General features: G+C 40.9%; 1 protein-coding gene across 1 annotated transcript in view; it reads left to right on the top strand.

Moving 5' to 3' along the window:
* Positions 1 to 25508, top strand: part of SEC62 (SEC62 homolog, preprotein translocation factor) — a 31588-nt gene extending 6080 nt beyond the window's left edge. Inside the window, exons 2-8 of the mRNA XM_054983801.1 lie at positions 6641 to 6749; positions 8649 to 8754; positions 9214 to 9430; positions 13325 to 13417; positions 17564 to 17624; positions 19550 to 19669; positions 23487 to 25508. Coding sequence (XP_054839776.1) covers positions 6641 to 6749; positions 8649 to 8754; positions 9214 to 9430; positions 13325 to 13417; positions 17564 to 17624; positions 19550 to 19669; positions 23487 to 23956 — 1176 coding nt within the window. The 3' untranslated portion in view covers positions 23957 to 25508. The remainder of the gene's footprint in view (positions 1 to 6640; positions 6750 to 8648; positions 8755 to 9213; positions 9431 to 13324; positions 13418 to 17563; positions 17625 to 19549; positions 19670 to 23486) is intronic.
* Positions 25509 to 27967: the final 2459 nt, after the last annotated feature.

Below are 27967 nucleotides of genomic sequence, written 5' to 3'. Positions count from 1 at the left end.
AGGTATAAGGAACTAGATCTATTTCTCAAATCTTTCCCCTTATAAACTTTGTTATGGATGTGTGCATGTTCAAACTATGGACCTTTCCAGCTACTCTTGATTTACTGCTTTTACATGCTAATGAAGGTAACTTCAACAATCTACTCCTATTCTCTGGTCAAGGTGGAAAGGTTCCTTTCCATGTGTTTTTGGATCTTTGTTTCAGTGTCTCACAATACTGGTAACTTGCTTGGCTGCTAGTAGCTTGCTCACATGTAAGATATAGTTACTGGAGAGTATTTGCATATGTGTTGCCTGTAATGTTTTGCACAGTGATAATTCGCTTAATGTATGTAGCATAGATGTTGGGAAGTTAATGTGGAAGAAAACTGGACTAAATAAGCCTATTTCAATCCTTAATGGTATTTCTTTCAAAAGTTACATGGTCGTCTCCTTGTGCTTTGTCTTTTCTCTATAATCTTTCCATGTTGTCTCAGTTTCACGTCTGACTTGTCATGCTGTTCTCCTCAAGGTTTTTGAAGAAAAATAATTCTGAAATTTTATTCTCTGGTTAGCAATGAAAAGCATTCTGGGCAAGCATGGGTTCTGTTGTTGCTGTGTAGTAAAGCATGGGGATCATGGTATTTCTTGGAAACACTAAATGAAACATAAATATGGACATCAGTGGAGATGCATATAACCAAGTCTGATTCCCAGAGACATTTCTGGTTACCTTGGTTAATGAGCAATCACTCCCATAGAGTGTCATTATCTGGGACACTAGAGTAGGAAAAAGTGGGTCCATTGAACATACTAAGTTTCTTAGTTTATTTGGTCCTCAGACATTTAAGGCTTCACTTTCTTATTCCAAAAAGCAAGATGTATGGTTTACAAACGTGATTTAACTCAGTCCCTTTCTTTTGCAGCTAGCACTTAAATATAAATTTTTCTATGTGAGGAAGTTGGTGCAAAGAGCCAAACAAGCAGAAATCTGAATGAGAAGAGACTGTACTTGCTGGTTTGTTACATCAATAATATCAAACCAAGCTGAACTTTTGCTTCAAGATCTCTTTGAAGTGGCTGCAATAACATCTCCAGCATACAGTAGCTCAGTGTGGGAATGGAAGACTTGCTTTCTATAGACAAAGAAGCCAGAGCATCTGCTAACGCCCCGATTTCGACACCCCCCCCCATCATTTTTGAGTGCTCAGAGCCTGGCTGCTGTCACGTACTTGATTGCCTGTACCACCTTTAAGAGGTGGTCTGAAAATAAATAACCTTGCTGAAACTCTTCTAGTGAGCAAGAATAGCATCAGACAAAGGCTGGTAGGGATGAGGCAGGAATTACAGATTTATTTTGTTGCCACTTCATTCCATTTGGGAAACTTGGTCAGGTGCTTTCAATTCATGCTGCCAAACTTCTTGAGTGCAGATTGCAGAGGCAGTGTGGTAGTTAGACAATCCTACTTGGACTGGAAAAATCCAGATTTCAGTCCCTGCTCAGCCATGCATCTCAGTGGATGACCCTGGGCCAGCCATTCTTTCAGCCTAACCTACCTCTCAGGGTTGTTGTGAATGTAAAATTGTGAGAGGAGAGAACCATGCGTGCCCCTTTGACTTCCTTAGAAGGAGGGTGAGATAAAAATACGGTAGTTAAATGGATACATGTTCTTGTGATGGAAGGGAGTAAGCAGCCTGCTGGAAAGACTCTTCCCAGTTTAAGTTAGAGTCCAGCTGCCTTTGGCCCTCCTGGAAGTTCCTAGACTGAAAGACTAGCGAAATTAGTGGCATACACGGGGGACTACTGCAAGCCCATTGAGATCTGGTTGCAAAGGAAATTCTCAGCAGTTTATGAGAAGGGGGGAACACAAAGAGAGGGCAGGAAGGATAAGTTTTCTTCCTGCCACTACTTCCTTTCCCATCTCTGACTGATCATGGCTGACTGACCATGCGTGATCAAGGCAATGCCGGGCTATGGTAGTTAGGTCTGTGCTGTCTTATATGAATTTCCTTACGCAGAAAAATTGCAGAGGGACATTCTTCAGAGATTGTTGGAACTCAGACGATTCTAATGAATGCCTTGCATGTGCACCTAAGGCTTAGCAGCAGAGCATCTGCGTTGTGTGCAGAAGGTCTCTGGTTCAATTTGAGTGTCCCAAAAGGACATAACTAGCAGTAGCCTGGTGGGAAGTGGAGCAAAATGAGGCCCAGTGAAGAAGGATATCGTTTTTATGACAACTTGAAGAGGTTTCCACAGTTGTATCATTTCCTGTTCTTTATTGTTTTGTAGGCTGGATACTTTTCTGCCTGTTTCAAAGTACTCAGTGTTCACTTAAATTCACTTAAGTGTCTGTCCTTTCTTTCAATGTAACCTTAAAACTCCTACAGGATTCACTGCCAAGCTCATAATTTCCATTTCATACAAAAGGGAGGATGGGCTCAAATCAGTTGCTGAATTCTTTAAAATTAACAGAAAAACTTGGGATGTTTTTCATTTTCCTGATTTGGCAGTACTTTGGAAAGCTACTTTCCATGAGAGAAAGAGCTTCTGCATATGGCCAAAACAATGTTTACTATTCTTTTTCTCCGCACATTTTCATTGTCTAATAAAAACTTGTTCTTAAGAGCTTTAATGTTATATAGTTAGTCCCTTTAAAATGCTATTAATTTAAATGGAAGCTCCCTCATGTTCTTAATAGATTCTTTCACCTTTTTGTGCTTCACCTAAGCAAATTAGTTATTACATTGTGCTATGATTTGTGGATTGGGGCAACATCTGAGAAAATAAGAGCAAAATTTCAAAACGGGACTATGTGGCAGAGGGATTGTATGTAAAAGGCTGCTGTAAGACAACTTCATGTTTACCTAAGACAAAAAAGGGTATTGAAAAAGACTATTTATCTCAGAATGATATATCACCCCCATAAAAATAATGGAAGATAAGGATAGGAAGTTGAGATTTCTGGAAACTACGCCTTTTTTTGCATAATTTGCATCTTTAAGGAAAATACCTTATAGGCCTGACTTACATGGTCAGGTGCTGAGACAACATTTTTTTTGCCGTGTCAGTTAATATTTGATTTGCTATGTGTATTACAGCATTTACAGTTCCATCTTGTACAGAGTTACACTCTTCTACATCTGTTGACTTCAGTAGGCTTAGAAGGGGTATAACTCGGCTTAAGGTGGCACACTTAAAAGCAAAAGCAAATTGGGTAGTTAGGAGTTGTTGACTATTGTGTTTTGTTTTGGTTTAAGGGATCCCACAAGCGATAGCATGGAGATAGATGAGCGTTCAAAATTCACTGCCCTTGCTGATCTGAGTATTCTCGGAATTGGTGTGCTATAGTGTCTTGCTGACTTAATTCTGGATCTGCAGTTTGAGTTGATAACTGGACATCTGAATCATGTACCAAAACCATTCAAAACATTCCAGCTTTGATGCTGCCCACCTCTGTCTACAGTGTCTTTTTAAAAAATTCTTTGTATCATGTGCACTTAAGGTTGCCTGGAAAAAAATTAACAGCTCTTCCCAGGCAAGTAGGTAACTATATGGTTGATTTGTCATATTGATGGAAATAAGATTCATCACATGCATATAGAATGTGCAAATAAGCTGGAAGGCTACTGCTATTTATGTATTTCTGGCACGGTCCTCAATGTGCAACAGGTTTTCCCTCCTTTCAATAACATATTTCAAGGTGCTGAAAGCCAAGACCGAGTTTTTGAGAGCTTCCAGGATTGCACACTGCAGAAATAACTTAGACAGTCATGTTGCGCCATTTCTAAATAGTCCCCTAGCAAAAAAAGATGTTGTCGTAACAAGGTGAATGTGCAAGAGTTTAAGGTATGGGGACATTGCTTCCTCATTTGCATAACTGCTTCTCCAGCACTGGCTTGCAGTGTCTTCCCGTTCTTTGTGGCAGCTGCTGCATGTGTATTCTGTAGCATTAAGAGCAAGCCTATTAGACGTGCTCACTTTCTTGCACTGGCACATTTCTGCTCAAAGGTATCATGTGGGAATGTGAAGATGAGATTCCAGAAGACAGGCTCCTGTTATACCCGCAACTTCCTTCTGATCTTTGTGGAAATGAGGTGCTGATAAGTAATTTGGGGGGGTAGTAGGCTTAATGTCTTAGTTCGTGGTGTATCATTTCATCTGGTAGAAGATTTATTCTGGAGTAAGAGCCACTGAAAAGGCTCTGCTCGTGATCATGGGACTTCTATGGTCAAAAGCCACGTGGGACAGGGCACTTCATAAGTGTAATTGTACATGACTGAACAAAAAAAACCGGGCTGGATCCAACCCATAGTGCTTTGTGGGTAATTGGAGTCCTGATTACCTACAAATCATGGTTGAGCTACTTATTCCCTGCTGCTAGCATTTCCCTGGATGGCACAGCTGGCATCATACCAAAAAACCATGGTGGAAGCTCTAAATCCCTGCGCTAGGAAGTGTCTGGAAAGTTCTACTGAGATGAATAGGATTTTAATTTACACATATATGTGTTGAAGATTGAGAGTGATCTTTTTTCTTGCTACTTCTACAATAGCACTGCATCTATAATTCCATGTGTCATATCACTACTTTCTGGGTAGAAGATTCAAGTCAGAAGGTTTCCCTTGAGACCGAATGTTGTTGTTAATCTCCCCCCTTCAAGGCAGAATAAAAGGGTTTGGGAATCGAAGTGGATGGGACATGATCCTAGTCGCTGGTTTCTAAACCGTGATTAACTTACTTTAATCCTAGTAGAGCATTTTTTTCTGGGTCTCACTGGAATTGTGTATGAAATACATTACTTTCCTCTGGACCATAATCAGATGTTGATACTAGAACCAAAGAAATAATGTGAGAATGAAAGCAGTTCATAATCCCATACATTTTCTGTGCACTCTCCAAAATCCCTTTTGTGCTTTCTGAACTCTCCTTTGCAGTTTACTCTTTGTGCTCTGCTAGAGAACTATCTGAAACAATGCTTCACCGTAGCAGCAGTGAATTGAATTGTGGCTGTGGAAGAGTTTGGCAACTCAGTAATAGAGTTTTATGTCTTTGCAGGACTGTGTTTCATAGCCTTGACCTACTATACTCTGCTACCAGTTTAGAAAGAGAGTGAACAACAGCTGTGTCATCAATAAACTTGCTTCACAGGCTCAACATGATTTTTCTTTGGAGTCAGTGTTGGGGCATTCTTGAACAGAGTTTTAGTTTGTTTTTAATAACTTGTTCAATTAGTACTGTAATGAGACATGTTCCTTAGCATGTAATTTTTTAAAAAAATCCTCTAGAATGTTCTTCCCATTCTTCCGTACAGTTTGGCTGTACTATAAAAACATGTTAGTGCTTCATTTGCAGCATTTTATTTGGGAATACATTTTGCTTCAAGTGTGCTTCCTTTAGGACAGTTGATTTCTTAGACATGTTTGTGAAAAGGTGGAATCCAACAAGGTATGGTAAACTAATCTAAAACCTTAAATCATCAATTAAAAACAATAACATATCAGTGATCAGCAATAAAACAGTCGCTGATGACTGTTGATGACCCTGCATTCCAAAATAGTAGAGCTGTGGTTCTCAAAAGCTTATGCTACAGTAAAGTTGGTTAGTCTTAAAGGTGCTACTGGACTCTGTACTATTTTGCTACTACAGACTAACACAGCCAACTCCTCTGGATCTATGACCTGCATTCCAGAACGCAGGATAATCTCCTCCCAGTGGCTGTATGCAGATGTTTAATAAGTTCATGGGGCGAGGAGGAATGCTGTACTCTGCAGATAAAATCCCATGGAGCAGAACTAAAGTCACCCATTGCTACTCTTGGCTTCAGCCTGTTAGATAGAAATGTAGACCATGCGAAGCAGTACACCACGTTCCCAGTCAGCTGAGTAGCCCAGAAGTACTTGATAAAATGTTGCTGTGAGGTCAAGAAGGAGTGGGATCATCACGCTTCCCACCTTAATAAAAAAATATTGTTTCCATAGAGTTTTCAAGTGGTCAGAGCGCTTCAAATACATTGTTGTCATAATAGTTTGCTCTGCAAGATGGGTGAGTGTTACCACCCCCATATTGCAGATGGAGAGCTGAATTTGGGAGAGAATAGCTTGCCACCTGGTGAGGCCATTGCAGAGGTGATGTTTGAGCCAGGGATTTCCTGAGTTTTAGCTCAGTCTCTTAGCAACTGCCTCAGCTTCCAAGAAAGATGGTTTACCAGGGCATCTAATACCATTTTTCTTTCACAAACCTGGCTCCAAACCACACCTAAAATGGTCTAGAAAATCAGTATCATCCTAGAGTTACGGAGTTTTCCCACCACTTTATTCTATTACCGCAGGTTTTTTTTAAAGAACTGACAAGTTACAGAGAGGCCTAGAGTAGTTTAAAAAAACCAGCTAAGTCTAATGAGGCTTTTTCAACATGAGAGTAGATTACAACTTCCTTTAGACTGCAGGATCAACCATTCAGTGATACATATTAAAAGCAAAATCAGTTTGCAGCAAGCTGTTTATACAAGCCACGGCAGGTAAGTGTTGAATAAGAAAATGATTGGCCTCAAGTTTCCTAATATTTTTGTCCATGTCATTTCAGTCAGGGAGCTGTAAATCCAAATGAACACACTCTTGCTTTGAGTTTTGAAGGTGTGTTTGTTTCTTGTTTCTCTTGTAGGAGGTTGGCGAGCCATTCAAGGAAGAAAAGGCTGTCGCGAAATACCTGCGTTTCAATTGTCCAACCAAATCCACCAACATGATGGGTCATAGAGTTGACTATTTCATTGGTAAGGTTGCATTTAGCCAAACTGAGAGGCCAGAATTGTAATATCACGGGGGAAATGGTGTAATAGGGGTTCCAAACTCAGTCTTTGCTTATAGTGGGGTGTGAGAGAAGAGTCTGAAGATCACTTTCCTGCTCGATAGATAGAATACTCAACGTTCTCTGTGTGTGGCAGTTTTTTAAAAAAGCATGTACTGTTTTTGTTTTTTCAAATGCCCTGTAAATTGGAAAGGGGGGAATACAGCAGCACCCTTCTCGCAGTTATTCATAGCTGATGCACCTTTAGGACAGAAGCAGCAGTGACAAATAGATGATCCTGCCATCCCCTTCTTTTTTCCCTATTCAAATTATTTATTTATTTATTTCATTGACATTATTTGCAGTCCGTCTGTTTCTGAGACTCAGGGTGGATTACGCTGTGTAAATCAACGTGATCAATGGCTGGGACGTTCAGTAAACTATACAATAGGATATGAATTGCAGAAATTTGAAAACCAGCAGAAATCTGATATAGAGCTGAAACAAAACATAAAGCAGTTTCAGGTAGATGGTCATATTGGTCTGCAGTAGCACAGCAGAACTCCAGTGGCACCTTTTCAGGGTATAAGCTTTCAAAAGTCAAAACGCCCTTCTTCAGATACAGAGTGGAGATCCCTGAACCTTTTTGACATGTTCAGGAGGTTGGGAGGAGTGAAGCAAAGAAGAGAGACAGGATTTAAAGTTACCATGTAGCTTGATTAGAGCAGAAATCTTTTGCATAGGGACTGACCTGTTTGTCCAGCATAGAGAGTAGAAGGGCATTGCTTACCCTTGAGAGCACATATAACATTGGAAGATGAACAAGTGAATGAACCTGAAATGGTATAAACGTAAGCAATTTGACATGACATATTTAATGCTGTGGAGCATATCTGCATCAACAGAGAGTACCAAGTAGTATAGTCTACAGTCCCTGTTCCTTTACCAGATGATCTCTCTGAACCATTTCCTTACAGCACAGTCCTATTGTCTGTTTAGAAAAGCCCTCCTGAAAAATTCAGTTTTACATAGTTTGTGAAACGCCAGAAGAATTGGAGCTTTCCTGACCTCTTCAGGAAGGCCATTCCACAAGGTGGGGGCCTCCACAGAGAATGTGCAGCCGTTGATTTTGCCACTTTCTAGGGTGGTATCTGCAGAAGGCCCTGTTCAGATGAACAAAGCTGCCATGAACATTATAATATTTTCAGCAGGAAGTGTTCGCTTGTGGGATTTATCTACTGGGATAGCTGTTTGTTGAGCTCTGTCCTGTCTGCCTAACTTTGGCACTGAAACTTGCAAGCTGAACTTCTAAATTCTAAAAACATCAGTATTTTCAGAATGAACTGATAAAACTGAGGCAGAGCGCCTCCTTTGCTTCCATGAGTTCCCCAGTTCAAGCCCTGGCATCTCCATCTGATACCGTGTGCTAAGCCACTGCCAGTCACGGTGGTCAATACTGAACTAGATGGACCAATAGTCTGACTAATTATAAGTTACTTCCATATGAACATAAGAGGACAAAGGTGGAGAAGCCTGCATAAACCTAAAATGTGTGAAGGTGCTCTTAAATGCTCAGAGCTGAAGCCAGAAGTGTAACTCCACTTCAGGGGTTTTTTTAACTGATTTTTTACTGATTTTAAAATAGATAATTATTTTTAGATTTTGATTGAGTTCATCAGATGTTTTCATATAATGACTTGGGTTCTCTTCTGGTTTGGGAAAAATGAAAGATTCTGTCTCTTTTTAAAGAGATGGGGGGGTCCATCATCAAAGAGAAAATTCCATTACTGGTCCCTTGAGTAAAAAAATACTTTGAAAATTTCTGTTTAGGTAGATCAAAGGCTGAGGTATCACCTGTCTTCTGTGTTTTTTTCCCCTCTTTCAGCCTCGAAAGCTGTGGACTGCCTTTTGGATTCTAAGTGGGCAAAAGCCAAGAAAGGAGAAGAGGCTCTGTTTACAACTCGAGAGTCTGTAGTTGACTATTGTAACAGGTAGAAACTTGGCCTTTTAAAGTTATGGTGACAAACAGAAATGGTATCTCTTAAAGTTATTGTGTGTGAAAAACAGGTTGTGTTTAAAATCTCTTTGAATTATTGCTCACTCAGTCTAAAGGTCTAATCTGCTCCTCATGGTTGTTGTTTAGCTCTCTGATTAGAAGGAAGAGTTTCTTGCTGCCACTGTTTGGTTTTACCATCCCAGCAGTCTGCAGTTCTTGGGGTTATTCTAACAGAATTACATAATTCAGAAAGGATACTTTAATGCCAAGAAGGAATCAGTTCCAGGCACAGTTTTTTTGGCTGTTTACTAAATTGTTTTTATTTAAGAAATTTAACAAGCTTTCTCCAAAGATAAAGGCAGTGTAGAATTGGATTGGATAAAAGCTTTTGCCCATATAACTCAACTCTAGCAGCATTTACACAAACAAAGTATGAATTTAATATTCTTCCCAGGCTTCTAAAGAAACAGTTTTTCCATCGAGCCCTAAAAGTGATGAAAATGAAGCCAGACAAGGATGTAAAGAAAGAAAAGGAAAAAGAGAAAGGGAAGACTGAAAGTGGCAAAGAAGATGAAAAAAAGAGTAAAAAGGATAGTGGAAAAGAAGAAAAAGCTAAGAAGGAAAAAGAGAAGGAAAAGAAAAAAGATGGAGAAAAAGATGAGGGCAAGAAGGTGAGTATAAACTGCCGAGGCTGGCCAAGATCAAAGCAGGACTTGACAGCAGATGAGATAATTTCTTTTATGAGATGAGACTTGAGCAGAAAACTAGCTCTGAAAGTGTGTCTGAGACATCCTGGTATGATTTTTTCCCCTGTTGCATCTTTTCTAGTGTTACTTTATGATCTTTAAAATGCGGCTTCAAATGGTAAATTTTCAGCAGAGACCATTAAGAGCCTGGTCTTCAAGACTCCATGAAAAGAAGTTGAGAAGAGCAATAAAAAGAAAGAATGCATAGTTCTATGCCCAGATGATCTCCCGTGAGAGTGTAACAAGGCTTTTGCACCACATTAAGAAAACCACTTGCTAAAACAGCTTACAAAGTAAAGTAAAGAGTGCTGGGATTCTTCTTTGCTCCTGTAAGGAAGTAAATTGTTGTAATGGGAAAGGGAAAGGGTTTAGCGGATCCTGATGGAAAAGGATACAGAAATAGATTTACACCTGAAAGTTTGATCTAGGAAGAGTCACCAAATGTGGCTGCTCATTTCCCCCTATGCTCTGGCATTTAAGGCCCAAATTAGACATTAGTCTAACGCAACCACCACAGGGACTTGAAGCCACCTAGCAGCTGTGAGTTTCCTGCAGGAATTCAGTTCTGAAGCCTTGCAGGGCCCCAATTTGGATCAGGACCATGGTGTGGAGGGAGGAGGGACTTCAGCCCTCACCTACCGTGCCCCTTTCCCAATCCCAAACAGTTTTGGGGGTGCATTGCTCTCTCCTAGGGCCATTTTGGGCCCAGAAAATGGCAGAGGGGGAAACCCCTCCTCTCGCTATGGTCCCAGTCTGAATCAGGCTCCTATAGCACTTCAACGTTGAATTCCCACTTAGAATTCACAGCTGCTGTCCGGCTGCTAGCCCCTGTGGTGATCACGTGCTACACATAACAGATAGTTCAGGCTAAAGCCATTGACAATAACTATTACATACAATATTCAAATTACAGGCATAAGTTCTAATTGATGTGTAATATTGTACTGTATACAGATGGAATTGTATTCCTAGGTATATTTGAGAGACTAACAGTGCAAACCTGTGAGGAGTTACACCAGTCAAAGTCCATTGATTTTAGTTTAGATTACACTGCTGCTCTTCTGGTATTGATAAAATAAAATGAGGAAATATGAAATACATAGAGTATCCAAAAGATGAAGGGTCTTTATTCAGAAATATAGGATGCTGTGGAAAGATCAGTTGGTTTATCTGCGTATTAAAATATCTAATGTGTTTACCTACTTTTTTGAAATAAATTGTGGGTTTCTTTTTCAGGAGGTAGTGAAGTGACGGAGGTAGTGAAGTGGAGTGAGGCCTGTTCGGTGTAGTGATTTTCACATCAGTCTAGGACTAGGTTCAAATTCCCACTTAACCACGAACCTGAATAATTTAGGCTGAATTGGTCATCCTTAGCTTAACCAACCTCACAGGATTGTTGTAAGGATAAAATGGAGGAGGGGAAAACCATGTACATTCTGTTTCTTTGTCTCTGTAACGTTGCACTAAAAGGAAACTTTTGCTTGTGCAAAACCTAACCAGAAAAACTTCCAGATCCAAGCTAAAAAGAATGGCTTGTGCTGGAGGACAGATTCATATGTGGTTGATTGGAGTGGTAGGAGAACAAGCTTCTTTTCCAATTACATTCCCATCAGGTGGCTTTGCCTCTAAATTAAAAGGTACTAAAAATAATAATGTAGCTTATAAAGGTATTATAGGATGTTAACTTCCATGGGACTCATTGGTTATTCTTTCATATAATGGAAAGGGGGAACATAGAGAGCTGTGATAAGAAATTGGTTACTAATTTCAGTATACAAATCCAGAATCTATATAGCAGCCAATTGGAAATGTGTTTCAGCCCTCGTATTTATGGCTGTTCAGCTAAAATCTGGCAAGAGGCTGAAATTATATTTAAACAATCAAAGACAATAAAAGACAAATAAATATATAGAGAGCTGGTTTTCATTTATCTGGAACTAAGTATAATGATACTGTCTATCCATATGTGCTAGTTTAATTATTGAAAGACTTCTCTGCAATTATCAGTTGTATTTTTGTTTTACGTGTTACAGTGAAAGAAAGCAAAGAAACAAAAACTGTATAGGTCAATCTCCCCAAAGTTATTCATGTTCCGTTGATTACACTGGGAAAATTAAACAAGTGCTTAAGCTTTTTATGCTGATTTTAAAAGTGTGTAATGTTACTAGAGCATGTTCCTTATTTTTTGGGTCATGTGACTTGAGAGCAGAGATAAGAGAATCACTGAATACCACCCTGGAACTCATTCAGGCTGTGGAGAGTTAAGATGAACATAGAGCTTCAGAGGAAAGTGGAAGGGGAGACTGGACTAGAAGAGGATTAGACAGATTCATGGAGGAGAAGTCCATCAGTGGCTACTTGCCATGGTGACTAAAGGGAACCTCAATATTCAGAGCCAGTAAATCCCTGAATACCAGTGGTAGGAGGCAACTTCAGGGAAGGTCTTGGCCTCTGTGCCCCATTATTGGCCCTACAGACCACAGTAACTGGTTGGCCACTGTGTGAGACAGGATGTTGGACTAGATGGGCCACTGGGCTGATCCAGTAGGGCATTTCTTATGCAGACAAGACAGAGGGCAGGAGAGTAAGTGGATTTTATGGACTTACCTGAAAGGTTGCACTTTTTAGTTAACCCATGTTTTGTAAGCATGTGTGACTTAATGCATTTGAAAATTGTATAACTTGCAATTTGTTGTCTTAAGTTCTGTGAAGAGGGGGAGAAAAATCAGTCACAGGCAGAAAAATCAGCCACTATTTCTTTCACCATTGAATGATCAGTAAGGTTTGTTGGATTAAATAGTAAATACCAATTAAAAGGCTCGAATTAGACAGAACACGCAATCGTTGTGTATGTTCGTCTGATCTTCTGAACACATGTCACTCTGCTCACTTTGGTTAGTTAAGATCCTGTAAACTGTATTGACCTGAATTCTGGCTCCACAAAACATCCATACTTAAAATAAATAATTTACAGTGAAATCCTAAGGAGAGTTACTTCAGTCTGAGCCCATTGATTTCAATGGGTTTAGACTGGAGTCGTTCGCCCTAAGATGTCACATGTTATATTTGACTCAAGCTAAGATATACAGTAAAGCTAAATGTGCCTGTTTTTAAGAGACCCAGCTCAGGTTCCCTGCAGCTACACAGCAGCTTTGGGGAATGGATGTTAAAAAACAAAGGAGAGTCCAAACAGCCTCAGAATGTCTCCACCGGGGGAGGAGGGGCTCCTCTCTCAAGCCGTTTCCCTGTGTCAAAATAGCAGGGGAGGGCATTTTTCCCTGTTTTTTCTGCTCTACGTGGAGTATTCTGTGCACACGGAGCAGTAAAAACGAGGGGAAAACTCCCCCATGCTATTTTGACATGGGAAACGGCTTGGTGGGAGACCCTCCTTCCTCCATGGAGGCATTCTGTGGCTATTTGGACTGTCCTTTAACAGCCATTTACTTTTTAATTGCTGTATGGCTGTGGAAACCAAAGTTGGGTTGGCTCTTTACAAACTTGCACTTTTAGCTTGACCCTCAGATAGTTGATAAAGGTTACATTCTTTGATCAGCGTGTACGTTTCCAGTTGATGTCTGGAAGATCTCATCTAGATTTAAGGAAATATGTAGCCCTAAATTATATCAAACTCTGCAATCAAAACTGTAAGCAGGTCTTCCTTTTCAGTGTTGTGTTTCCAAATTAATAAAGCAACAACAGAAAGGGAAAGTACATCTTCCTTATAGCCCAAAGGTATTTTGCTTGCTTCTGTTTTCCAGCTATATGGGGACTGCTTATGAGCTGTTTCACTGACAAGTTGTTTCCAATATATGTTCTTAGGATGACAGCCCTGGCACACCTAAGAAGAAGGAAACAAAGAGAAAATTTAAACTAGAACCTCATGAAGATCAAGTTTTTCTGGATGGAAATGAGGTACCATAACTGAGTAATCTCCATTGTTGAAATATTGGTATTTTGCTGCTTGGTGTAATGCTTATTGGTGATAAATTGTAGAGAAATCTATTAACCAACTCTGTTTTTTCTTGACCTTGTAGTAGTTATTAGAGATTTGTTGCTCCACAGCCAAAGAAGTCAACTAAATAAAAACTCATAATGGAAATCTTATTGCAAAATCATAATGTGTAGAAGTTCCCGACAAAACTAAACAGTGTAATTCAAAATGGCAATTATTATTTCCTGGTATAATTGCCACAGTCGTGGGATGGGTTGTAGTTCTCCAGCAAGTGTATAATTATTAGCATGAAGCAGCTCTTGGATCCTGGAAATTGCTGCCAAAGGTCTGGATATGGTGATCCATGGATGCAACAGCCGCAGATCTTTCCTGTGCTTCCCTCCCTCAGCAGTCCTTTCCAACCCTGGTAGTTTGAGGTCCCAGAAACTGTCTGGACTAATAGCCACTTGGGTTGGGAAGTAGGAAAGGAGAAAGAGGATGAAATCGCCCTCCAGTGCAGCTCATCTGACAGAATAAAAAGAAGGGGCAATTTTGAGAGGAGAAAATGTTTGTACTCCCCTCCACACACACACCCAGTATGATTAAAACCAAGCATAACTGGATGGCTTCGCTTCTATCAGAGGCAGAAATTGAAGATAAAATAAGGAAATGAGTTCTTGCAGTTGCCTGAAGAGGGTCAGTGGTGGAAAGAAAAGTCTCTGGCAAAACCGATTTCCATCACTGTCAGTAAAGACAGGAGAAGGGAAGGAAAGAGACAGCGGAGAAACTCTGGGTTAGCATTCCTGCCTCTTGGCCCAATCAACCTGGACACAAAAGTGTAGTTTGGAGGAGGCCAGAGGTGGCCTCCTGCTATGTAGAGGAGCCCATGTTTGAGAACCTGGGAACTGGGTATATTCTGATGCGCTTGTGCTCCCTTTGCAAAATTGGTGAGATTCTAAAATTGTAGCTAACGCACAAGTCAGATGCATTCTCTGATGTCATGGAGTTTTTCAGAAGTCTGTGGAACTGGGCTAGAAAAGATTGAAATGGTTTTTAATGTACACTGTGATCTTCTATTAAAAACATGTAATATGCAACATAATTGAATGATGTGTACCTTTCGAGAACGAACAGGCAGGGAACTCTTACTTGCTAAAGCAAAGACTTTTACCACTGGGCAGTAATTTAAAATCCTTGTACTGACTTCTTATCAAGAGCAATGGAGTCATGTGCATGTGAAGTTCAGCTCTTGCTATTCATGAACCATAAGCTGTTAACCATTCTCTTTGGACATGTGACAATATTGTCTCCCCTGTGAGATTTGCTATACAGCTAGGCTTACTATGCATTGCGATCATCTAGTGTTTGTTGAATTGCCACATGCTGAATGAAAAGGCTCAGTCTACCTAGAGTGATACTCACTGAACAAACAGTGAGGCTCTGCTACAGTATTTCTGTCTTGTTCTGAGTATTGTATTATGTAGTTGAATATTTCCTTTGGATGAGCAGATCTCCTTTTGAGTGTAAAACAGTGTACTGTCGTTTGCAACTAGAATCTTTGGGTGACTGTTTGTCCTCGTATAGGACAGATGCTCTTTTTCTGGAATTCATTTCAGCAAAGATATATTCTTTTGTCTATGTGTGTTTCTGTTTTCTTCCTACTCAGCAGTTTTTGCTGGTTTCTTCTTTTTGTTCTCATCTGTCATTGTCTGTACATCCCTCACATCTGTTATCTTTGAGGAACACTGTGACTACTTTGTTCTTGTTATTAAGCTAGAAGTTGTCCTGTCTGTAGTCCCTTCAGGGCTGTAAACACAAGGATGGTTTGGCGGTAGAGGGCGTGCTTTGTGCTTATATGGTCCAAGGTTCAATCCCAGCTTTGTCGTGGGTAGCAAATCTGGGAAAGCCCTTCAAGAATTTCTACCACTTGAAAATGTGACTCTGCCGAAGGCAGCTACATGTGTTCAGCTTTTAAAACTAGAGGGAGGACAAAAACACAACATCCCATCATTTTAGGTGGGATGTTCCCTCATCTGCATCCTTGCTAATGCTGAGGAGAATTGTCTAATACTTTTTAGTGGGCTACTTTGTATGGTTTTTCTTGCAGTATCTTTATTGTTCTTCACAGACCTCCCCTGCTGCTTGCCCCCTGGCCAGCAGCAGCTCATGGAGTGGGTGACAGGGAATATCCCAGCACCCACCACTGCATGCTGCATGCTGCTGAAAGGGCGACAGTGGGCCACACCTGCAGTACTGTGCAAACACACAGCTACCGAGTGGCTTGTGGAACCCGGCATCAGCAGGTGACATCTCCCATGGTCACGACACTGACTCCAGTTTCCCCTAGGCACTCAGTAGCTGTGCCCCTGCACTGTTTTGCAGCTGTGGTACACTGTCGCCACCTCCTGCCCCCCACAACCTTCCCTTCCCCATTCAGCCATTCATTGTTCTGAGTGTTGTGTTCCCTGTGACCCACCCTGTGAGGTGCTGCTGCCTGTAGCACCTAGTATTCGCAGGTATAGTGCCTCTGAACATAGAGGTTCTATTTATCTATTTTAGCTAATAGCTGTTCATAGATCTAAACTTCTTGAATCTGTCTAATCTTTTAAAGTGGTCTAAGCTGGTGGTAATTGCCGTATTTTATGGCAGTGAATTCCTTAACATAATAATAACAACAACAACATTCAATTTATATACCGCCCTTCCAGACAACTTAATGCCCACTCAGAGTGGTTTACAAATTATGTCATTATTATCCCCACAACAAAACACCCTGTGAGGTGGGTGGGGCTGAGAGAGCTCCAGAGAGCTGTGACTAGCCCAAGGTCACCCAGCTGGCTTCAAGTGGAGGAGTGGGGATTGGGGAATCAAACCCGGCTCTCCAGATTAGAGTCCCACGCTCTTAACCACTACACCAAACTGGCTCTACACCACACAATTATGTATTGTGTGGATAAATACTTTTAGGTGTCCTGAATCTATTGCCAGTCAGTTTCATGGAATGAATCTGAGTTCTAGTAATTTGTGAGAGTGAGACAATCTACTGTCTCTGCCATGCAAGATTTTATAAGTTTTTATTGCATCCCTGTGTAGGGCCAGGCTTTACATTATGAGCAATATCTGTGGTGAATTAAGCAAGGTGAAGAGGTTTGAATCATGGGTGCAGCACTGGGGGAGGGGGGAAACCACACAGTTTCTCTGATAGCAGCTACAGGGAATGGGAGCTATTAGCCATAGTAGGAAAAAGAAATTACTCAAAACTAAAATCCCCAAATGCTGAAATGTTTCCTTGTAGGGAGAGTGCTGCAACTATTGTTTCACTTGCCCTTTTCTGCAGTTTCTGGTGCCGTGTTGTCTTTTTTGAGAGAGAATGACAAGAAATGTACAAGGGCAGCTGAGCCATAGATTTATATGTGGGTGTTATGGTACTGTTTATTTTCAGTCCCTTTTGTGATGTACCCCAATGTGGAAATCACTTTTTTCACTTCCATGACGCACCCAGTTGACATTTTCATTTAGCTAGCGTTCAAACTGAGAGCCAGTTTGGTGTAGTGGTTAAGAGCGGTAGGACTCTAATCTGAAGAACCAGGTTTGATTCCCCACTCCTCCACTTGAAGCCAGCTGGGTGACCTTGGGTCAGTCACAGCTTCTAGAAGCTCTCTCAGCCCCACCCACCTCACAGGGTGTTTGTTGTGAGGTAATAATAACATACTTTGTAAACTGCTCTGAGTGGGCATTAAGTTGTCCTGAAGGGCAGTGTTGTTGTTGTTGTTGTTATTCATAACTCCAAGATCTCTTTCCTAGAAAAACACAGCCAATTTAGATTATTAAATAGGTGGGAATTTCCCTCCCCCTCTATATGTGTTGTTTTATGTGTACTTAAGGAATCTCATTTGTCATTTTGTTGCCCACTCATCCAGTTTGATAAGAACCTTTTGCAGCTCTTCACAGTCTACTTGGGGTTTTTGTTTCATCTTGTTTATCATTGTTAGATGGCGCTGGAGTATCTTCTATGTGAGCTCACATTGATGAAGAGCTATTGCAGGGGAAACAGTCTCTTAGCAGCTTTTTTAAGTCTTTAGTTTTCAGAACCTGGTCTGATTTCCACCCAATCATTCCCTTTCCAGGTATATGTGTGGATCTATGACCCAGTTCATTTCAAAACATTTGCCATGGGACTTATACTTGGTAAGTAACAGTGAGTAATGAGTGACATGGGCAATCATACTAAACAAGCTGCCTGCTCTGCTCCTTAGTGCATCTGTGGCTTTCCCAGGGGCAAAGTCTTTTTAGTGTTTACTAGTTGGCTCTGATAGCGGTGTACCACCTGCTTCAGGTGTACCACCAGCAGGGAAAAAAACAGCCATTCTGCAAATAAAGGAGAAACTTCTATTCTCACATTGGTGCTAGCACTGAATACATATGTTGTAGATTTTCCCCCCATTCTAGTAACAGTCAGTTTAGATACTTATAACACTCTGGCGCTGCCTTTGAAAAGGATCCAGAAACTATTATTAGTATATCATATAATGGTGTGAGTGATTGGGGCAGGGGTAGCTAGTAGGAACATATGGCGCTGGGCTTTTATTCTGATGTTCTTGTTTTAGGATGCTTCTGCTATAGCAAGCTTTTATCATTTTTTTTTTACTTTAGTATGTTGATGTGTATGTTATGTTAGCCATCTTGGTTGCTTTGTAGCAGAAAGGCAGGTTACAAATATTCTAAATTTATTCCACATTTTAGTACAGTGGATAACTTACCTGCTCAAATTCTTTGTAGTTTTTGAGATTTATTAGTAGATTTATAACTTACAGTAATATAGTTTAATATGATTTTTAAAAAGATCAATGTTATAATGTTATACAGTAGTATAATTAACAAGTACAACTGTAAAATTTGTAATAACAATCTGTAGTTTATCTACATTTAAAAATAATGATGAAAATTTGAAAAAAAAATTCTTTGTAGTTTGAAAATGATTAGCTCCTTCCTAGAGGATTATAGTCCCAGGACTGTGGCCACAGTGACAGGCACATGAGAAAAACCACTAGGGTAGAAGATGTTGCTTTAACAAATACATATAAATTTCTTCATGATTCTGTTGAATATTTCTTTATAAAATGCTAAATATGAGCATATGGAATATTTCAAAATAGTGTCGTTCTGTTGAGACCACGTTGCCTATTTCAGGGCATGTTTAATGCAAGAGACTGTATAGTCTGCAGAAATTCAAAGTCATATTTCTATAATCTTGGAGTCCTAAGTCGAGTATAATATTTCTTCATCACAGTGAGACACAAGCAGTAGAGGACCTGTGTCATATTTTAGTTTCCGGTCTAGGAGCATAGTTTCCCAGGAAGGGCTTGGGATACCTTCTCTGACTGTAAAACAGTCGGGACCATGAATGAGATGTTGAGGGAAGGTTGCAAAAAATTATGATTGGCATCCCATTGTAGATGGACGATGTGGACAGAAAATCCTGTGATTGTGAATACATGTGCTGTTACGCAGAGGCAGAGGAGGGTGACTAGTAATTTCCAACTACGAAAGCTTTGCCAACTTGAAAATTTGGTTCTAATTAGGCCAGAGTGTAGCAACTGGAATTGCCGGGGCTTGTGAAGGAGTTCCTTCTTGTTGTCCACTGGAAGACCTTGTCTAGTCCGATAGGATAGGAGAGAGAACTTCTTCTGTACTAGCCCCATTTGAAAAGCCCCGGCTTTTAATGCGGGACTGTACAGGAGAATGTTGCAGTGGAATGTAGTCATAGCCTGTAAGTAATAGCCTTGCAGTGAAACCCAAAGCAGAATTACTCCAGTCTAAGCCCATTAAAATCAGTGGGCTTAGACTGGAGCAACTCTGTTTAGGATTTCACTGTTAATCTGTATAATGCAATAATGAAGGCTCAAGATGTGGCCTTTTCCCACTCAAAGTGAAAGTCAGAGTTTCCAGATTCAGTATGTGGCCGTGGTGCCATCGCTACCTTGCAGAAAATCTATGTTTCTGAACACATTTATTCAGATGACTAGTGTGGAGGCAGGTTTTTATGCTTCTGAGCCTGTTTTCTTCCGTCTCAAAATTCTCCATGTTTCTCATGCTTTGTCTTCCTTTAACAGTGATTGCTGTTATAGCTGCAACTCTCTTCCCACTCTGGCCTGCAGAGATGCGAGTAGGTGTTTATTATCTGAGTGTCGGTGCAGGCTGTTTTGTGGCTAGCATTCTCCTGCTGGCTGTTGGTAAGTACATAGTGATTTCTTTCTTGCCCTCCTCGGTCGCTTCCCCTCCCCTCACAGAGCTGCACAGACATTCCCCATAGACTTAAGTGATATGAATGTTTCCCAGGTGGCCACTGTATGTCACCATTGTGCAGTCTGAAATATAGCTGCTTACAGTTGTGCATTCATCACAATAGATTTGCAGCTGTCAGCAGACTGCCCTGCTGTCTGTTCTGAGCCATTTCAATCTCTTGAGAGAGTGTAAGTACACCAATCTCTGGAGAGGATCCTTGCTTGCCTTTTCTTGGACTGCTCTTGCTGCAATGACGTGTTTTAAGGTTGTACTGCATGTTACCTCCCTTAGATTTACAAATGCAATGGGAAGTGCCTTCTGAGATCAGTTTACATTTTCCTCCCTCTAACAGTTGGGTATATCCAGACTCCGGGAAGGGCATTATGCGTGATTTTGCTGTACGGCTGAGGATATGGCCTCTAGATTTATTCTATTCATTATTTAATTTATGCTATCAGCCTTCTTCACCAAGACTCAAGGCAGATTAGAACGGCCCTTAAAAGATTGCGTCACACACCTTTGTTTTCCTGTAGTGGAACCAGAAAAACAGGATAGCTAAATTAGGGCTCAACAAATCAGGGTGCAGCTTACCAGACTTAAAGTTTCCCCATGGTGCTTGGAGCTCTATTGTCCCTTTCCAGCGTTCAGAAATACTACCCCCATCACGGGACTGCCTATTCACAGATGTAAATCCGGATGCGCGGAAGTGACAGGAACCCAGCAACCTCTCGCTGAAAGATGATACTGGAGGCTCTGCTCCCTAACCCCAGATGTGAGGGGACCCCCATTGAGTGCATACACTCCATGCAAACTTAGATTCCCATATGTGCTGTGACTTCCCAAGTTCCAGGCGCAAACAATAGCATTGAAAGCAGAAGCTCTGGATTCTGCCTGTTAGAATTACCAGAAACATTTCTTCCCATTTATTTATATGTGGTTGGATGGGTGGGTTGGCCATCTGCTCCTGGAAGCCACCAAGCACCACATGGCTTTGCAGAGTCATATAGCAGATGGAGTTGGCCTGCATTCTTCCTCTTTCACTTTTGAAGTTTAACACCTTGTGGCTGTTGGATAGATGCTGTGCTAGGGGTGAGAAGCTGCCAAGCCAATATATTTCTCTGCCCAGAGAAGTGTGTGGCCCTGCAGCTGATGTGGCTACTCATTTTGCCAGGCCACAGTGAGCCTGATTACTGCAGCCTCTTTCTTCTCATCTCTACTAGGAAACAAGTCTCATTGAATTTGGTGGGACTTGCTTCTGAGTAAACATGCAAGGGATCAAGCTGCACACTTTTTGCAAGATCTTAAAAGGAACACTACATAGCTTTGATCCTGTGCTGTCTTAGCCATAGAGTGAGTACAATCAAACACCTGTAAAATTAAACTGGTTAATTCAGTAACCCCATCTACTAACCAAACGGCTATCTCATTGTCTTCAAAGACTTATCAGTCTGTTATCAATATGATGAATGATTGTTGTAGATTTTCCGGGCTGTATAGCCATGGTCTTGGCAAGACCACGGCTATACAGCCCAGAAAATCCACAACAACCATTGTTCTCCGGTCGTGAAAGCCTTCGACAATACATCAGTATGATGAATGGTATCTAAATTATTCTTAAATTGTATACTTTGACTTTCCTTCAGTCAAGTTAGGACCTCCTTCTGACACAACCTCGCACTTATGGTCCAATTGCCAAAGTAATCACAGACGCTTGGGATTTTACAAGTGTGACAAAGAAGTGGCTAGCTGCATCTAACAGATTTTTAGAAAAATATTGTTAAAAATATACTTCAAAGATTTAAGGCAACCTATCTGCTCTGTACATGCTTCTTATGGGCTTACTGTATTCTAATGGGTGTATTGTATTAGTTATGGATGACTCTGGTTCCTAAATTTTGGGTCCGGCTCCTCGATCCAAACACAACTTGTCAGATCCTGACTCTATAGTCTATGCACCTGGAAAACTTAGCTTATTTGAGCTAAAACATTAAGTGCATGCAACTCCTAAGGTGTAGCTATACTGGGTGGCATGATGGAGCCAACCCCCCCCCCCCAAACCCTCAAAAAGACGAAGGTGCAGAGAAAGAGGTGTAACAGAGAGAGGGGGGAGAATTTAGTGTACAAGACACTGGAGTGTGCTGGTTAAACCAAATTAAATATTGGACAGTGTGAGATAGTCCAGTGTCATTAAATAATGTGTATCGATGGGAGTAAGTTTTGTGCTAGAGGCTCCAGCATACTACAAACTGCCAGGTAGAACTGAAAGTGATGGCTTTAACTTATCCCTGTATTGAATAGCTAAGGGCTGGCCACTGTGTAGATAGACAAATCTAAACAGTTGGGCCAGCCACAGCTATGGTTTAGGGTTAAAAAGAAGCCTGTGCTTTTTAAAAAAAATATTTTTTCCTTATCTGCTACTTTTGGAATAAAAACTGTCCAAATGTTAGCAACACCATCAGCGTATGGATAGATGTTACAAAACACACACCCGCACGGGCAAAAGTTCAGGCAGCATTTTGGATTGCCATAGAAGTCCAAAATGGTGCTCTGTGAATTGGTGGCTACAACCATGATTCGGAGGGGGAGAAGCTGGAGCTAGCAATAGGGAGGGAAGCCAGGACTGATCTGGTAGTAAGGAGTGGGAGAATGGTAGAGCTATCTGATATGGGAGAGGGACCTGGGTGAAGCTGAAACCAGTAACAGGTAGGGAAGCCAGACCTAGTGGAGGGGAGGGAAGCTAGCACCATGGTAGGAAAGGATGAAAATGGAATTTACCCACTCCTGTCAATCCTCACAGTTCCCTTCTTGTAAAGACAACAAAAAAGGGGAGTGAAAAACAACAACCCTGAAAACTAAGGGTAGCCAAGGAGGTTGGAACAACAGAAATAAATATATATTAAATTGTTGAAGATAACTAAAAATATAAATTAAAAACACCAGTATAAAGTTTAATAGGAATATATAGATTAGATTAAAAACATCATATAGTTGTGCATATACGTACTAAAACCTTGTATATACTTAAAATAAAATCATTAATATGTACAAAACCAATAAAAACAGATGTGTTTTGGCTCAAAGGCCTTCCTCAGTGGTTCATAAACATCAAAGACCAGCACCCCATCAGTAAAATGCATAAATAAAGCATGTGTGTTCTAGCACATACTAAACACTGAGAAGAAATTAAAATGACGTGGAGTGAATTCCTTAGAACTCCATCCCAGCGCAGCATGAAAAGAAGTCAGGGCAATGATACATAATAGTTGTGCTTCCTTGCCCATAAATCTTATAGCCGGGTCAAGAATGTAAAATTCAAGGTGGGGTGCTGGGGGTACCGACCACAGTTCTTACGTTCATATTTTCAGCCACTGCCTTGCGGCTTGAGCACAGGCTCCTTACCTCGTCTGCCAGCCAGAGTTTATCATCACCTGTTCTTAGGGTACAGCCAGCCGAACCCTGTCCCAGAAAACGGCGAGTCAGTTCGAAAAGGTCACTCACATAACATAACATAAGAAGAACTGGGTGACTGAATTTGTATTTTGAAGCCTTTCTTCTAAATGTAGCTCATAGATAAGGCGAACAGTGTCTCTAAAAACTCTAAATCCAGCTCTTTCGGGTATTTCATGCCAGCCTCAAAGTTACACTGGATGCCCTGATTTATCTCATCCAGGATTTAGGCTTGTTTTAGAATTTGGGGTATTTGTCATGAATAAATGTGGTTTGCAAGCATCATATTGAAAATATGTGGTCGTCATCTTTTTGCAGCCCGCTGCATCCTCTTCCTTATCATCTGGCTAATAACAGGCGGAAGGCATCACTTCTGGTTCTTGCCAAATCTGACAGCAGACGTCGGCTTCATTGACTCCTTCAGGCCCCTGTACACACATGAATATAAAGGACCAAAGGCCGACTCAAAGAAAGATGAGAAGTCTGAATCCAAAAAGCAACCAAAGTCTGACAGCGAGGAAAAATCAGATAGTGAGAAAAAGGAAGACGAGGATGGTAAAGCAGATCCCCTGGCAAGCTTTGGGTCAGAAGGTTCTGGCGGAGAGCGGCAATCTGACACAGACAGTGATAGGCGGGAGGATGACCGATCCCAGCACAGTAGTGGTAATGGAAATGATTTTGAAATGATCACAAAAGAGGAACTTGACCAGCAGACGGATGAAGGAGATTGTGAAGAAGATGACGAAGAGGAGGAGGAAGAACCTGGGCCTTTACATGAACAATCATAATTTAACTGTAGCATGGGACTGAACATTGTGCAAGCAGTTGGGTTTTCTATGTTGGCTGGTACACCATCTGATAGCATTCTTTCCTCTCTTTATTTGTGGAAGTGCACAGTTTAGCCAAACAGCTTTAGGTCCTAGTTCCTTGTTTGTTTTACAGATGAAAGAGAACCCCTTAACCTGGCATAGTTTTAAGTAATACACATTTATAAAAGCTATCAACTTGTCAATGAGTAGATGTTCTGCTCTCTCTAGGGTAAGGCATCAAACATATGAAGGAACATAGTAATAGTTGGGAAGACTGTGTAATGCTTTCTGGAAGTAAAGGCTTTCCCCAGAGCAGTAATTTAAAAGGGTAGTTGTTGAATGACCAAATATCACATTATTCCTGGTAGGTCAATTGATTTCTACATTCAGCAAAGCACTTTTCATCTCATTCTATTGATATTAATCTTCATAAAACTGGTAAGACTTTTCTTAGAACTGTTTATTGTTTTGTTTTCTGAAGACGTTCAAGTTAACACTGACTTGGCTGTAGGGTTTGAAGCTTCTTTTAACTGTGTGCGACCAACTTAGGAAATCGAGACTGTTCTGTCAATCTGGTTCAGAGCAAAGAATTCTTCTCCAGCAGGTGGGGAAAAAAAATAACAGCACCCTTTGGAGGTTACAGCTGTCGCCTTGACCTGCCCCATCATAATCCAAGAAGTGTATTCTGTACATAACGTACAAATAAAGCAAGCCCCTTATTTTACCCGTTACTTATTGTTTGGAGGTTTATCCAGTTTTCGGTTGGTATAATGAAAAGCCGTTTCAGGACGTGTGCGCGTAGGTCTCGGGGATCTGCCAGTCCTGAGGACCTGACAGAATCCGTGCGATTGGCAGCTGTGTCTGCAGCGGCTTCAGCTCTGTGCCAACAACATTCCACGTATTCAAACCCAAGTAAACTGATTCTGATTGAACAAAAGCAAGACCGCATAGCTCAGTGTATGCCTTAATGATGATCTTTTATTTTTTTTTCTTTCTGTCTTCAGAAAGTGGAGTACTGTAGTTGAAAAGTAGACACTGCCACAAGAGAGTATCCACCTCTATGGAAGGATAGGCTGAACAAAAAAACAACAACATTTTCTAAAAAAGCAGCAGCAGCAGCAAAGCTCGTATAAAATACGGCCAAGAGCAAACAACTTCTTGAAATCTTAAAGGCGTTTGTTCACTTTCTGTCTTGCGCATCCCTTATTTGACTGACGGGAGACCATTGTGTGTTTAGTTCTATAAACATTTTAAAAGTTAAGACTTAATATCATTCCTCTGAATCATTAAATTTCAGCCTAAAACTGAAATGTTGAATACCAATTCAGTTCTTTCTTAGCAAAGTGACTGTGAGGAAATAATGCTGGTTATTTGCTTGCATTTTCAATAGTTGACTTAACCGATCTCTCCTTTTTTTTCCTTCCCTTGAACTGCTTTTTCCATCACCAGTGTTTTGACTGAAGATGTTAATTTTTTCTGATTGTGCAAATATTTACATTTTATGTGTGCATTGATAAAAACCATTCACAAATGTGGTCTGATCTGCTTATTCCTCTTGTCCAGCAGTTGGGAAAGGAAACGGTATGGCAGCTTTCAATTTTATTTTCATCCCCGGCAACGGTTTGAAGCCTCTACCTGTTCTGCGTTCTGCTGCTTGACTTAGCAATGTTCAGTGGTATTGCTTTGAAGAGCTGTGTCACCACCACCCACTGCCTTATTTTGATGTGCGTGGTTTGTCTCCATACAGTTGCTCAGATCCCTTCCCTTTCTTCTCCTAGTCAGCTGTGGCCAACAGTTCTTGAAGAAGGTAGTTTCTGTTGTTGGGTTTTTTAGTGGTAAAGGAAACTGAACTGCAGGGTTGTTTTAAAAAATTCTGTCTGTGTTTCAACCACCAGCATATAGAAACCAAGAAGGATGAGTGAGTAGGTTAGTAGATCTGTAAAACCTGTTTATGTTATGTGGTTCAGCCAGCTCATAAAAGCTTTGCTACAAGCTGGCTTACAAAGGATGCGTGCCCCTTAGGCATAAGCCTCTCCCCACTCCTAAAATCCAGGCTGCTCCTGAATGGTTAGTCCAGACTGTAACAGTCACAATTACAGTATTTTGACCACATCGTATCTTTAACACAGATTGGGGTAAAGGTTTGCTAAATCAGTTCTCTGTTCTGTTCTGCCAGCCAAGGAAACCAGGATGGGACATGACCGTATCAGCAGGGAACGTACTGCTGCAGAAAGAGTGACTAAAATACTCCCTGGGCCACTCTCCACTTGCCGGTGTATGCTTAAGAGTAGGAAATGTCATTGCGAGAGGATTCAACAATTACCTATGCAGTGCTTGAAGCCATCTGTGTGGCAGCTATGAAGTGCCATCACCTGACTCATGCTGTGTTAGGTAACCTGCTCAGTCCCTTCTAGCATGGCTGAAAGCACAACCTGGTAGGGGATAAAACGTTGTTGCCATGTATTCAAACATTTGATTGACTAGGCTCTTGTGAAAGTTTCATTCTGAGTTTTACCATACCAGTCAAAGGCATGTTTGGTTTGTGGTATTAACAATCATTTAAGTTGGACGAAAGCTGAGCAGAGTTCTCATTTCTCTCTAATGGAGATCCAAAGTGGCTTATATCATTCTTTCCATTTTATCCTTACAACAATCATGTCAGGTTGTAGGTTAGGCTGAAAGAGCAACCAGCTCAGTCCCTTTTAGCATGGCTGAAAGCACAACTGGCCCAAGATCACCCAGTCAGCTTCCATAGCAGAGCAGGCATTCAAATCTGAGTCTCCCAGATCCTGGCCTGAAACACTAACCACTACACCACACTGGCTTTCAATTTGGCATTGGGATGCTGGTTTAGTTATGTTCATGCTCACAGGCTATTGTTGGGCTGGTTTGAGATATCTAAAAAGTAGTACACCTCTAGATTTTTAATGGTAAATCTACATTTTGAATGCTATCTGGGGAACAGCGGTTGTGAAAGTCTTTTGTTTTCAAGTCTCGTATACAGTTGTAATGTCAATGTTTGTGGAGTCCTCCAAGGCTGATAATGCACAGCGAATAATAAAGTGCACACCAAAAGACATTTAAGGAGTTAAATAGGTTACCCGAACAAGTCTCATACTAAAAGTTTGCAGCTTTTCTAAAATAACACTTGCTACCCCAGATTTACTCTGCTGAATTAATTGGGAATACCTTTTTCAGTTGGCTACGATTGCAATCTAAAGCACCTTACTTGGGAGCAAGTTCTATTTTGCAGTACACCACTCTGATAGGATTGAGCTGCATATTACAAACCTAGCTTAGACAATGGTTGAGTGCTTTGTTGAAATGCTGTCTGTGACAAAACTTTCAACTTCTTTGATATGCTGTACTAAGCATGGACACAGCTGTGCTGATGATGCAGAAGGCAAATATCTATTTTCTCTAGTTTATGTACAGTTTGGCCCCAGCTGGTGCTGAAATCTGCCAAAAGGTAATCCTGCCTCACGGCAGGAGAGAACAATTCTGCTCTCCCTTGGAATTACTTCAGTAGGTTACTCTGATCAGAGCACTAATGGAAGGGTACATTCCATGAACTGATTCTGTGGATGTAACCGAATTTTTATTACTGAGCATTCTAAAAATGTTCTGTCAAACCAGCCACTGCAAGGTTCTTACATCTTTCATTCAAAAATATTGCTGTTTTCATGCTGGGGGATTTTGTCAGAGGGAGAACCCACAAAGCAATACTAGTTCACAGTAAGGAACACAGTTTGCATATAAAAGTAAATGTGATCAGGCTTGCAGACTCTTTGTAAAGTAGGTTGCCTTTTTAAAAACATTTTTGACTTTACTGGCAACTTTCTATCCAGAACAGTCTGCCACGAAAGTCTATCATGACTCATGACATGACCAAACCACACATTTTTGTGATGCCTATCATAGCAGTCAATTTCTTACACACAAGGCAAGTCTTTTTGTTGACATACACTGAAAATGCTTTAGCAAGAAATA

The sequence above is a fragment of the Eublepharis macularius genome, chromosome 6 (assembly GCF_028583425.1).
Source record: "Eublepharis macularius isolate TG4126 chromosome 6, MPM_Emac_v1.0, whole genome shotgun sequence".
Classification (NCBI taxonomy): domain Eukaryota; kingdom Metazoa; phylum Chordata; class Lepidosauria; order Squamata; family Eublepharidae; genus Eublepharis; species Eublepharis macularius.
The sequence above is the reverse complement of the archived record's forward strand: the minus strand, read 5'-3'. Positions and strand labels throughout refer to the sequence as shown.